This window comes from Saccopteryx leptura, chromosome 9 (assembly GCF_036850995.1).
Source record: "Saccopteryx leptura isolate mSacLep1 chromosome 9, mSacLep1_pri_phased_curated, whole genome shotgun sequence".
Lineage (NCBI taxonomy): Eukaryota > Metazoa > Chordata > Mammalia > Chiroptera > Emballonuridae > Saccopteryx > Saccopteryx leptura.
The window spans coordinates 91,145,441-91,159,413 of NC_089511.1; the positions used below are offsets into that span (position 1 = coordinate 91,145,441).

A 13,973-nucleotide genomic window follows, 5' to 3' on the forward strand; every position below is an offset into this window, starting at 1 on the left:
CTGGAACACTGAGGTCACCAATTTGAAATGCTGGGCTTGCCTGGTCAAGGCGCATATGAGAAGCAACTGCTGAGAGTTCATGCTTTCTGCTCCCCCCTCACCCCCAACACCATCTCTCTCTCTCAAATCAATAAATAAAATCTTAAAAAAATAAATAAAAAGAAAAAATGTTTTAAAAATACGCAATAAATAACCTCTAGTTTTATGAAGTACCTATAGAATTTAAAAAGAAAATATCTAGGCTTACTTTGCAAAACCCCACGACCCCTGCCCATCTGTCTCTAGGATGCTTCACACCAGATCCTGTGGGCACTCATCCAGTTCTGGGCATTCACCCCTGGGTCGGAGGGCAGGAATGGCTCCCTGGCTGCAGATAACAGGCCTGGGATGAAGAGCAGAACCCTACCCCTGTCTACAGTTAAATAAACTGGCTAAAGAGAAGTCCCATGGGAAAGATGTGACGTTTGTTTGTGAGAAAACATAAACAAGGACAAATAAAAATGGAGAAATGTGGCCAGGAGAGCCGATCAAAGCCAGATGGGCAAGCAGGCCTGGCTGCAGGGAAGAGAGACATATGGTGGGAGGCTCCCAGGGTGCACTGGGAGGGCCAGGAGCATGGGGGTGGGGGGCAGCTTTCTACCTCTAACACAAGCACAGCCTGGGGAAGGTGGCATGACTGGGCTTCCAGCACTCTGAGACCTGATGAGCTAATCCAGTCGCTAGGATGAGAGGAAGGTCCCCAGACTCTGTTTTTGTAGCCCTGTGTTCGTAGAACAGAAAAAAATCAGCATTTATCTACCATTAACTAAGTGCCCTTCCTTAGTGTCACCATGTTCTCCTCCACTCGCGGGCGTTGGCGTATCAGGTTCCAGATGCTCTGCTCTCTTCCCTGACTCAGAAACTCCTCACATCCAGGCTGAGGCAGCCCTCTCTGCTGGTAGTTATGATTTCCTTTGTCCATAGCTCTGAAATAAAGTGCTTATCCTATTTGCCTGCCATGTCCTCTATTTAAGGACCATATCTTTTCTCTGCTTTTCTGCAGTGGCAAGGACCATACCTTGTAATGGGTAGCACTTATAGAGTGTTTACAAGTTCTAGACACTGTTCAAACTTTTTAACGTGCAATCACCATTGGAAAATCATAACACTACTCTGGGGTCACTACCTCCAGTTGACAGATAAGGAAATGAAGACAAAGTCGCTGGACTTGTCAGAGTCATGCACAATTTAAGTGGTAGGCAGAAAAATTAGAGTTTGGCCATCTAGGTTAGAGCCCACAGTCTGAACCATGCTGAGTGCATGATTCCGTCAGTGAAGCAGCAGGTCGGTCTTTTCAGCGAGTGCAACTATGTCTGTAAAAGCTCAGGGTGGAGGTGCAGACCGTTTAAATGAGTAAATATCCATGAGGTCTAGATGGAGGTGGCAAGTGCCTGAGTGAGCTTTCTTTTTTGTTATTTCTCATTTCCCTTCTGAGACCAGCCATTTCCTTATGGACATCAGCCCCCCTTATGTCCAACCTAAATGACCCCAGATCAAGATCTGATGGGGGAGTAGGAGTTGTTAATATCACCTGACCTGAGGAGGCCTAAGAGGAGCATCACCTACATCAGCAGGGGTGGGAAGCGGAGTTTCTGGATGATGTGGGCAGAGTCCCTACAAACTTTCTCCTTGGTGAGTCTGCTGGTGTCCCAGAGCACACCAGCTGTCTGCAAACACCCTGTCCAAACACATTGGGCTGCTTCTTGGACATGGTTTTAAGTACTTTTTGGTCAGTCAATAGTTCTGTTTGACTCACAGTATGTGGCCAGTATATAAGAACCACTTCTTCATTTAAATTCAGGAATAGGACCAAAAATTCAAATCACATTGTAAGGTTTCCTTATGGGTCATTGAAAAAAAATTGGGTAGCTTTGAGCCACTTTCATGGAGAGCTCAGGCTGCACAACCAATGGCTCCCACGCATCCACAGAGTGAGCAAAGGCTGGCTTGTCTTATCTGGGGTAGGGAGGAGCATGCTGTCAAATCTCTACTCATCTTAACAGGGCACAGTGCTTTCTGGGTCTCTGCTGGGATCTGCGCACAGTGGTCACATGATGCCTGCATCGTTTGATTTAAAATTTTTTTTTCCTTTTTACTGAACCTACCTAGTTCAAACATAGGTAAGATTTGTCAGCTATCTGGCTAATTTTATTTATATGAGTAAATATTGATTTTATTATAAAGATTAGATTTTTATTATAAATAAATATTTTATATATCATAGTAAAGATTAGTGAAGACTTGTTTATTGTTTGATTATCATCCCCTTTTATATTACATTTAACTTAAAAAAATTTATCATCATGAGAAAAGCATCAGACAAATCCTGGGTTGAGGATTTGTACAAAATGCCTGAATAGGGCTCCTTAAAAAATGTCAAAGTCATCAAAAACAAGGACAATCTGAGAAGCCAGCACAGCAAAGAGGAGCTTCAGGACACAGGATGTAGTGTGGTGTCCTGGGTAGGGTCCTAATGCAGAAAAGGGGGGTTAGGTAACACTAAGGAAATCCAAATGTGGTGTAGACTGTAGTTGATCATACTGTAGTTATATTGGTTCATTAACTGTGACACAGAAACCCTACTAACATAACATGTTACTTAGTGAGTAGCTTTTGGGAACTTTTCAAACTATCCTCACAACTTTTATGAAACCCAAAACAATCATAAAATAAAATTTTATTTTAAGAAATATATAACAAAATTGTGTATTTCCCCTGAAATTTTCACTAAGAATGAAAACTTCCTTAATCTCAGAGTCTGAATTTTGGAACGGGGTAAAAGTTGACCAGAATGAATTGTGAGTAACAGATCGTAGTCGCTGAGTGCCAATTACATGCTGGTATTCTAAGAGATTTATGTGAATTACCTCATTTAATGCTGACAAAGGCCTGTAGAGTGGGAAAACTATTCGGCAATTTTAAAAATGAGGAGACTGAGGCATGCAAGGGTAAGTAGTTTGTCCAGCTCACAAAGAAGCATGCGCTGTAAAGCCTGCATACTCTGGCATTACTCTATACTACTTAGAGGGGACCACACATGAAGAGAACACCTATGTCAGGTGAAGTTCCAGGCCCAGAACACTCAGACCCAAAATACGCTGGGAAGTGAGGCTGGAACATCGGTGGCCGAGTGGCTTCCCTGCACTCTGTGCACACAGCTTGGGAGAGGTGTCACTTATTTGTCACCCAGTGATAAAATCACATTCTTTAAAGGATGATGAACATACTTGACACATCTGAGATGACGACAAATGACTGGGAGAGGAAAGGAGAGTCAGCAGGCGGGCCCAGAGCAGATCCTGGCCTGCCGTTCGTTAGGCTTCCTGTCATGAGCCCTTCTGCGGGCGTCCACGTCCCCACGCTGTTCAGCTTGCCTCTAAGTGACCCCTCTGCATGTCCCATCTCATGGGGGAAGAGCCTTACAGCTCTTTCAGGTAATTATCCTTTTTTTCTCTCATGGGTTCCAGGGCACATTTTGGACCAGTCTCCTATATGTGTGTTTCTAACCCCAGTTCACAAGCTTCAACACCTGCAGGAATGTGGGTTCATTCTCTCTCCAGATGCAGCCCATCCTCTGGCTCCATAACAGTTGCTACATCAGATCCAAGACAAGCTGTAGACCTTTCCCAAGACCACGCCTCCTGCGTCTTTCACACTTTGGGTAATGACGCCAAACCCCAGGAGTGGTGATGGTGAGTTAGCTTTTCCCTCACCCCCAAATATGTCTGTCAACAAGTCTTGCATCTCTACCTCCAAACCTCATCCCAAACCCATCCTTTCTCCACATCTTTGCTGCCACCACTCCAACCCAAGCCCCTCACCTCTTGCTCAGACCAGGACACCAAGCAGGACTCTAGGGCTGTAGAGTGATGTTGACATGTCATGATTCATTTGAAAATCACAACTCTGATATTTCCATCTACATCTGCTTAACTTATTTGTCTGTCTCTTGACTATTTTTAAACTTGGATCATGAAAAAGGGTGTTATTTATTAGTTATTCAAATCCCCATATTCTAGAAAAGAATGTATCACAGAATATATTAGAATTCTATGATATGCATACTTTTAACACACATAGAAGAGCATGCACATATATTGATTTAATGTTTATGCATTGATTTTAGTTTATATACAATGGTACCTTGAGATACAAATTTAATTCGTTCTGTAACGGAGCTCGTAAGTCAGTCAACTCATACATCAAACTGCCCATACTGGACCCATGCGCCAACGCGCCAACTAGCAGCAGCTTCCCGAATCACGACTTGTATCTCAGAATTTCACTTGGATCTCGAACAAAAATATGGACCGAGTCGCAGCTCGTATCTTAAAAAAAATTGTATGCTGGTCTGTTTGTATTTCAAGGTACCACTGTATTAAACATTAATATATGTTAAATGTGTAGGTACAGTGATCAATACACACTTAATTTGTTGATCTTGCCAGATAACCCTTTCCCAGCTCACCATCTTCTCCTCCAGGCACTAAATCCTGGAATCAGCAAGCCCACAGCACTGTTCCAGAAGCTGCCTGGCTACTGCCTTCTGCAGCCTGCTTCACCTATGTAGGGACAGCTCTTTCTCTACCCTTCTGCTTTGGGCAGGGTGGCCTGCCCACCGAGATGGACTGTCTGGGACGTGAATGTGCTCTGAGGGTCCCAGGGCCTGCTGGTTTATTTTAGCCTCTGGCCCCTGCTAGTGTGCTTCCAAACCGCAGTTTGAGGTGGTCACAACGGCCCTCTCGGAAGATACTGCAATCACAGACACAATTACATTTCCCAGCTGCTTCCTAAAATGTCCAAGAAGGTCCATTCATCAGAACCTCCATTCCCAGAGCTGCTCCTATGGAGAAGGGCCGTCAAAAGGGACACGAGAGAACTTCCAATACGACTACCACAGACGGAAGCCACTGAGCTTGGATATGAATGGAAGCCAAGGAGACTTGTTGCAAAGGGCCCAGCCCCTCTCACCTCCTGGGCATGTCAACCTTTATAACCTAAGGACAGAGCACTGGTCTTCAGTGTTCCTTGTGTGGAGATCAAACAAAACCAGAGCCAAAAAGTGGTGCTGGGAAAATATATTATGATGTGAGGTGGCGGGGAGGACCTCATTGTTCTGCTGTGCCTATAGAAAATAGAACGATTACTAAAAATCCAGCAGTATTCACCTTCAGTTCACAAGTGTCTCTGCCATTCACAAACCGGATGTCTTAATTAAAATATTGCTAAAAGATATAATTCAATTAACAGCTTACATGATGGTTTATTCTATCTTACACACAGAAAATTGCTTATGGGTATCGCATTACTGCTTTAAGTGATCAGTTAACAAAAGCTGCTAATGAACTACATTGTTATCAGGTCGCATAAAAGATGCCCTGGGAACCCAGACAAATTATTATAACATAGCACTTTGCTTTAGAACATCGCTCATTTTTATCACACACAAGGAGAGTAACCTAATCTGAAGAGAATCAGTCCACATAACCACTTAGATTTCTGTTGAATGGAAAGGTACTCCAAGTGCAGCCCTAGAAATACAGGATTAATATTACAGGGCAGAGAATTGTTAACAGGGGCTGGTCCACAGAACCTTCGGTTTATGAGAATAAGAAAAGAGATGTGGGTTTCTTAAACCTCTCCATGACAAGGTATGCACATTGTAATAATAACCACAAAATAGTTCTATAAGCACACAATAATTGCTTACATTTATATCGCTTTCTGCAAAGCATGACATCTGTTTTCTCATTTATCCTTTGTTGGCTCCATCCTGTTAAGAGCTACAGAGCTGTGGGTTCATTCATGGTCACCAGGCCCCTTCCTCTCACTCCAGTCCAGCCCAGCGTTTCTTCTTTGGAAGATCAATGTTGCATTGATAGGAACAGAGGCTGCCCCATGTTTTCATGTGTCAGGGTGCCTGAATATTCATGAGGAAATTCTCTTGGAAGCTAAAGCTAAGAAGGTGAGGCTAACAGTTCTGGAAAATGCTGCTTATCTGTTGATAAGATGAGTTTGGTTCTCATCCTATGAGAATTTGCTGTGAGTAGATGTCATTGACATGGACACAATGCAATCAGAGAAGCGTGACAGCTCTGACATGGGGGTACCAGAATAGGCAGTGAGAACTAATTGGCTTCTATGCTTTCTTAGTCCTGGGTGAAGTGCTCATGCCTCCCTCTGGGTAGCACGTTTCTTAAAAGTGAGAAGCAATGTTTTCACTCAGGGAAGAGGCACTAATGCTGTTTATTCCACACTGCTCACAAAAATTAGGGGATATTTCAAAATGAATATGAAGCTATAACATATCCCCTAATTTTTGCGAGTAGTATATTATTCACCCTGGAGATTAAATTCCATGTGAAAGTCCATCACTAGCTTTGGACATTCAAATTCAAGACATCCCCAACACTTCAGTGGACAGTTGTATAGACTGGCAGGCTCTCTGGAAGTGGCTGCTCACTCAGAGTTCAATCACTGGTGCATCTCTGGAAAGAAAAAAAACCATCAGGAAGACTTACTGACAGAGTGACTATGCTCCAGATACTTATGGCATAAGCTTATATGACACACAATTCAACAGGTACAAAAGAATTCATTAGCAAATCTTAGCAAGGTAGGACATTTCCTGATGCAACCTAGAGAGGGGCCTGAAGACCGGCGGCTTCTAGGTAAGGAGGAGTTTTTCAGTAGAGTTCAACTTGAAGGTTGTTTGCTGCTGCCAAACCAGGGCCACACACTTTATCCACTTGATGTCAGAAAGGGGAAACGTCATTCCCCAAGGTTAATAGCATACTTAAGGGGAAAGCACTGCTTTGTATACATGAAGAGTCTGTACACATCTGAGCAGATGCTAAGAGGAATAAGGTATACAGACTTATGGGAACATAACTGGAAACTGACACTATAAAGTTTGAACTATAGTGTCAGTTATAGAGTTTGAGCTGTTATAGAGGGTGAGATTTCTCAGTACTTAGTGTATCAGCTTTGACAGGAGGGAATGAAAGCCTTGATATGTGTTAACAACCAGGAAAGAAGAGGAAAAGATGAGGTCACCAAACCAGATCCCAGTAGAGCACAGCTTGGGCTGAAAGTAGGACAGATCCTGCTGTGGCCCCTCCCAGCTAAGGACCTCACCAACACCTCCACACTGAGACTGAACTCCACCAAAACTTCATTGTGGTTTCACATAAACATTATACATAATAATAACAGAATGGCATATTTATGCCTACATTGCATACTTGTTCATGCCATTCCTCTGCCTGTATTCAGCCTTAATATCTTGATGTTTAACTAACACTTCCCCATGGGAGAAGGGACAACAATAGCACAGATAGGGCAGAGTAAAAGATCAATGGAGCCTGACCTGTGGTGGCGCAGTGGATAAAGCATCGACCTGGAAATGCTGAGGTCGTTGGTTCGAAACCCTGGGCTTGCCTGGTCAAGGCACATATGGGAGTTGATGCTTCCAGCTCCTCCCCCCTGTCTCTCTCTCCTCTCTCTCCTCTCTCCTCTCTCTCTCTCTCTCTCTGTCTCTCTCTCCTCTCTAAAATGAATAAATAAAAAAATTAAAAAAAAAAGATAAAAAAAAAAAAAAAAGATCAATGGACAAGCCAAGTCAATGGCCATAAAAGGGATGGCACGTACGTACCTACCCATGTGTGGAAAACCAAGGGCACAGGCTGAGGTTGGCATTACAGGGCTTAACTACAGGAGAGCCAACATGGAAAACAAGCAAGTTAAAAATAAGGAAGGAGGAGATGACGTCAGAGTAATGGTGCGGTAGGAAGCAATACCGATAAATCTCCCCCAAAACTCAACAAGATCTTCAACCAGAAACAGAAAAACCTATCCTTGGAGCCTCCAGATGTTTTGCAATACACCCGAAGGTATGGTCGAGCGAAAAATTGGCTAAATATAAAATCAAACCCCGAAGGAAATAGGGAGTAAGAAATGCTCCACCTTCTTCACTAACCTAAACAGGGCGGTTTTCACTGGGAACTGAGAATATAGAAACTGAGGCGGGCAAAGGGGGTGAATAGATCCAGGCCATGCACAAACGGCCGAACCAGGCTGTGGCACAGAGATCCAGGCCGAGGAAAAACTGTTCCTGTGGCAACCTGGGCAATACAAGCTAACACTCACGCCAAACCCAGACAAAGACAGACAAGCGGGGCAGCCATTTTCCCCGATCTCCGGGTCGGCGCGCGCAGATAGTGAGCGAGAGATTCCTTCCAAAACCCCGAGAGTGTGCACCCGTGTTGTCTCACAGACAGGCAGAGTCAGAGGCCTTTGTGTGGGCCGAAAGCGGAATCTCCGGGCCGCCCCAGCGCCCAGGGAAAGCCGCGCATGGAGAGGGAGCGAGAAGTAATTCCAACGCTGGAACTTTTCCGTGCTGGTGACGGTTTCACTCAGAGGGTGATGCGGCTGGCCTGATATCCTGGTCGGCACGCATGGAGAGTGAACAAGAGATTCCTCCCAGCACCTCAGGAGTGGGTGCCCGTGTTACCCCACAGAGGGGCAGAGTCAGAGGCCTCTGTGTGGGCCGAAAGTGGAATCTATGGGCCGCCCCAGTGCCCTGGGAAAGCCATGCACGGGACGGAGCGAGAGCCAATTCCAACGCCGGAACTTTTCTGTGCAGGTGGGGGTTTCACTCAGGTGAGACTACTGGCCTGATATCCTGGTCTGCGCGCACAGATAGTGAGCGAGAGATTCCTCCGAGTGCCTCGGCAGTGCCTGCCCATGTTATCCCACAGAGGGGCAGAGTCAGGGGCCTTTGTGTGGGCCAAAAAGCAGAATCTCGGGTTGCCCCAGTGCCTTGAAAAAGCCGCGCCCAGGGACGGAGCAAGAGCCAATTCCAACACTGGAATTTTTCCATGCGGGTGGGGGTTTCACTCAGAGTGTGAGACTGCTGGCCTGATATCTTGATCTGCGCGTGCAGATAGTGGGTGAGAGATTCCTCCAAGTGCCTCAGCAGTGCGCGTCCGTGTTATCCCTAAGAATGAAAGAGCCAGAGGTCTTTGAGTGGGCGGAAGCCCCGCCTGATTATGCTAGCAGCTCTGACTGACTGAGCCTTACCCACAGCCCTGTGCTGAGTGGGAATAGAGTGGGGAGTTGCCAGCTCTTTGAGCCTCTTACTATCCAAGCAGAGGCAGCAGCAACCCCATAGCTGGATTATCAGGCTACTAATTGAGGAAGGAAAGACTAGGAGAAAGGCTCCAGGAACACGGACTCTCTCACTGGCAGAGCCTATAAATGCTAATGAACCTCAACTGCTAACGAGACTGAAGCACAATACACGACATCACCATAGAGACTTATCAACTGCCAACCTCTACCTGAGCGTGCCAAAGGGGCAAAACCTGAGGTACAGAGTCACCGACCAGGAAGAGGGAGAGAAAAGAAAAAGCAAGAAGATAACTTCTCAAAATCAAGAATAATACGCAGACTTTAGAGCCTATCCCATTTTATTATATTTGTTCGTTTGTTTCTCTTATCTTCATTCTTGATATTTTTTATTCCTCCTCCAATTTGGTCATTTAACTCTCTGCCAGTCCTACTCTTTCCTCTCCTTGAACTACACTATCCATAAGTGTTACATCTCCCATCATCTTTTCTTTCCTCTTCCTTTCTCTCTATGAGGGTTGCACTCCAAAACCCTTAACTCTCTCTCTCTCTCTCTCTCCTCTTTTTTCTTTTTTCTTCTTTTAGTGGTTCCCTCTTTTTTCTCTCTCTCTCTCTCTCTCTTTCTTTTCTCCCTCTATATTAGTGTCTTCCTTTCTCCTTTACGTCTCCTCTCATTCAAATCTCAATAATGAACAATATCTTATCTGGGACTCAAACTTATGTTTGTGGCATTTTGGGGGGTTTTTACTTCACCTTTTTAACACACTAGCAGTGCTCCCATCCCTAGCTCTCCATTTTATCTAGTTCTTGTACCACTAAATACAATAGTAATTTTTTAATTTGTCCCCCCATTTTCCTGTTTCCCTCTTATTCCTCTCATCATAACTCTTAGTCAACCAACATCTAAAAGCAAATCATTTTATTCTTGACCCAATTTTTTTTTTCTTATTTGCTTTTTGTGGGTCCATACGCCCTTTTTTTTTTTTTTTTTTTTTTTTGCCCCTTTATTACTTCTCCCCAATTCAGGCCCTCCATTACAGGCATTGTTTGTTCTATTTAGTACAATATAATTCACAGTTCACCACAAGATTTTCTCAAGAAAGAGGGAAGAGGAGAGGAGAGAAAAAAAGAAGGGGGGGAATAATTTCTTTTTTTTTAATTTTTAATTTATTTTTCTTTTTTTCATTATTAATTTTAAAAAAACAACTCTTTTCAATTTTTTATTTTTTTTAACTTTTTATTCTTTATTAAATCTCATTAATACAATCAACAAAACCACCCTCAGATGCCATTAAGGAAGAGAAAATTGAATATCATGGATACAAAAGAAAGAGAGGTAACACAGCTAGATGATAAAAAAATCTGTGGAGAAAAAATTTAATATATTGGAAACCTTGGAGCTAAATGAGAGAATTTAAGATAGAAATCCTAAAAGTCCTCCAAGATATACAAGAAAACACAGAAAGGCAATTTAGGGAGCTCAGAAAACAACTCGATGAACACAAAGAATATATTTCCAAGGAAATTGAAACTATAAAAAGAAATCAAACAGAGATGAAAAACTCAATTCATGAGTTGAAAAACCAGGTAACAAGCTTAGCTAATAGAACAGGCCAGATAGAAGAGAGGATTAGAGAAATAGAAGACAAGCAACTTGAGGCACAACAGAGAGAAGAAGAAAGAGACTCAAAAATAAAAAAAAATGAGATAGCCCTACAAGAATTATCTGACTCCATCAAAAAGAATAACATAAGAATAATAGGTATATCAGAGGGAGAAGAGAGAGAAAATGGAATGGAGAACATACTCAAACAAATAATAGATGAGAACTTCCCAAGCCTGTGGAAAGAACTAAAGCCTCAAATTCAAGAAGCAAACAGAACTCCGAGTTTTCTTAACCCCAACAAACCTACTCCAAGGCATATCATAATGAAATTGGCACAAACCAACGGCAAAGAAAAAATTCTCAAGGCAGCCAGGGAAAAGAAGAATACAACATATAAAGGAAGGCCCATTAGATTATCATCAGATTTCTCAGCAGAAACTCTACAAGCTAGAAGAGAGTGGACCCCAATATTTAAAGTCCTGAAAGAGAGGAACTTCCAGCCACGAATACTATACCCATCAAAGCTATCCTTTAAATATGAAGGAGAAATAAAAACATTCACAGATACAGAAAAGATGAGGGAATTTATCATCAGAAAACCCCCACTCCAGGAATTACTAAAGGGGGTTCTCCAATCAGATACAAAGAACAAAAAAAAAAAACAAAGCCACAAGTAAAAGCTCCAAGAAGAACACAATAAAACCAAATGTAAACTGTGACAACAACAAAAAGAAAGGGGGGGAGAGGATGAAGATTAACAGTAGCAAAGGACGATGGAGTGCAAAAGTACTCACAAAATAGTGCACTACAATGAACAGGGTAGGAACCCTTTTCATTACTTAAAGGTAACCACCATTGAAAAAACCACCACAGAAGCACATGAGATAAAAAAGATAGCAACAGAGGAAAGATGTATGGAATACAACCAAATAAAAACAAAAGATAGAAAAACGAAAGAGAAGGATCAAACAAGACACAAAACTAACAGAAAGCAAGATATAAAATGGCAATAGGGAACTCACAAGTGTCAATAATTACACTAAATATAAACGGATTAAACTCACCAATAAAAAGGCACAGAGTAGCAGAATGGATTAAAAAAGAAAATCCAACTGTATGCTGCCTACAGGAAACTCATCTAAGTAACAAGGATAAAAATAAATTCAAAGTGAAAGGCTGGAAAACAATACTCCAAGCAAATAACATCCAAAAAAAAGCAGGCGTAGCATTACTCATATCTGATAATGCTGACGACAAGACAACAAAAGTACTCAGAGACAAAAATGGCCATTTCATAATGGCTAAGGGGACACTGAATCAAGAAGACATGACAATTCTTAATATATATGCACCAAACCAAGGAGCACCAAAATATATAAGACAGCTACTTATTGACCTTAAAACAAAAACTGACAAAAATACAATCATACTTGGAGACCTCAATACACCGCTGACGGCTCTAGATCGGTCATCCAAACAGAATCAACAAAGATATAGTGGCCTTAAACAAAAACACTAGAGCACCTGGATATGATAGACATCTACAGGACATTTCATCCCAAAGTGACTGAGTATACTTTTTTCTCCAGTGTACATGGATCATTCTCAAGAATTGACCATATGTTGGGCCACAAAAACAACATCAGCAAATTCAGAAAAATCGAAGTTGTACCAAGCATATTTTCTGATCATAAAGCCTTGAAACTAGAATTCAACTGCAAAAAAGAGGAAAAAAATCCCACAAAAATGTGCAAACTAAACAACATACTTTTAAAAAATGAATGGGTCAAAGAAGAAATAAGTGCAGAGATCAAAAGATATATACAGACTAATGAAAATGACAATACGACATATCAGAATCTATGGGATGCAGCAAAAGCAGTGATAAGAGGGAAGTTCATATCACTTCAGGCTTATATGAACAAACAAGAGAGAGCCCAAGGGAACCACTTAACTTCCCACCTTAAGGAACTAGAAAAAGAAGAACAAAGACAACCCAAAACCAGCCAAAGAAAGGAGATAATAAAAATCAGAGCAGAAATAAATGAAATAGAGAACAGAAAAACTATAGAAAAAAATTAATAGAACAAGGAGCTGGTTCTTTGAAAAGATCAACAAAATTGACAAACCCTTGGCAAGACTTACCAAGGAAAAAAGAGAAAAAACTCATATAAATAAAATCCAAAATGAAAGAGGAGAAATCACCACGGACACCGTAGATATACAAAGAATTATTGTAGAATACTATGAAAAACTTTATGCCACTAAATTCAACAACCTAGAAGAAATGGATAAATTCCTAGAGCAATACAACCTTCCTAGACTGAGTCAAGAAGAAGCAGAAAGCCTAAACAGACCTATTAGTAGAGAAGAAATAGAAAAAAACATTAAAAACCTCCCCAAAAATAAAAGTCCAGGCCCTGATGGCTATACCAGCGAATTTTATCAAACATTCAAAGAAGACTTGGTTTCTATTCTACTGAAAGTCTTCCAAAAAATTGAAGAAGAAGCAATACTTCCAAACACATTTTATGAGGCCAACATAACCCTCATACCAAAACCAGGCAAGGACTGCACAAAAAAACTACAGACCAATATCTCTAATGAATACAGATGCTAAAATACTAAACAAAATACTAGCAAATCGAATACAACAACATATTAAAAAGATAATACATCATGATCAAGTGGGATTCATCCCAGAATCTCAAGGATGGTTCAACATACGTAAAACGGTTAACGTAATACACCATATCAATAAACCAAAGAACAAAAACCACATGATCTTATCAATAGATGCAGAAAAGGCTTTTGATAAAATACAACACAATTTTATGTTTAAGACTCTCAACAAAATGGGTATAGAAGGAAAATATCTCAACATGATAAAGGCCATATATGATAAACCATCAGCTAACATCATATTAAATGGCACTAAACTGAAGGTTTTCCCCCTTAAATCAGGAACAAGACAGGGTTGTCCACTCTCTCCACTCTTATTTAATGTGGTACTAGAGGTTCTAGCCAGAGCAATCAGACAAGACAAAGAAATAAAAGGCATCCATATCAGAAAAGAAGAAGTAAAGGTATCACTTTTTGCAGATGATATGATCCTATACATTGAAAATCACGAAGAATCCACAAAAAGACTACTAGAAACAATAAGCCAATACAGTAAGGTCGCAGGATACAAAATTAA

The 13,973-nt window shown here is 41.7% G+C and overlaps 1 protein-coding gene across 2 annotated transcripts in view; it reads right to left on the reverse strand.

Moving 5' to 3' along the window:
- Positions 1 to 3,996: 3,996 nt before the first annotated feature.
- TMEM273 (transmembrane protein 273) overlaps positions 3,997 to 13,973 on the reverse strand; it is a 49,589-nt gene continuing 39,612 nt past the window's right edge. The window contains exon 7 of one of the 2 annotated variants that reach the window (XM_066348570.1): positions 3,997 to 6,527. In XM_066348570.1, coding sequence (XP_066204667.1) covers positions 6,514 to 6,527 — 14 coding nt within the window. In that variant the 3' untranslated portion in view covers positions 3,997 to 6,513. The remainder of the gene's footprint in view (positions 6,528 to 13,973) is intronic. The other variant, XM_066348571.1, reaches the window with a different exon arrangement.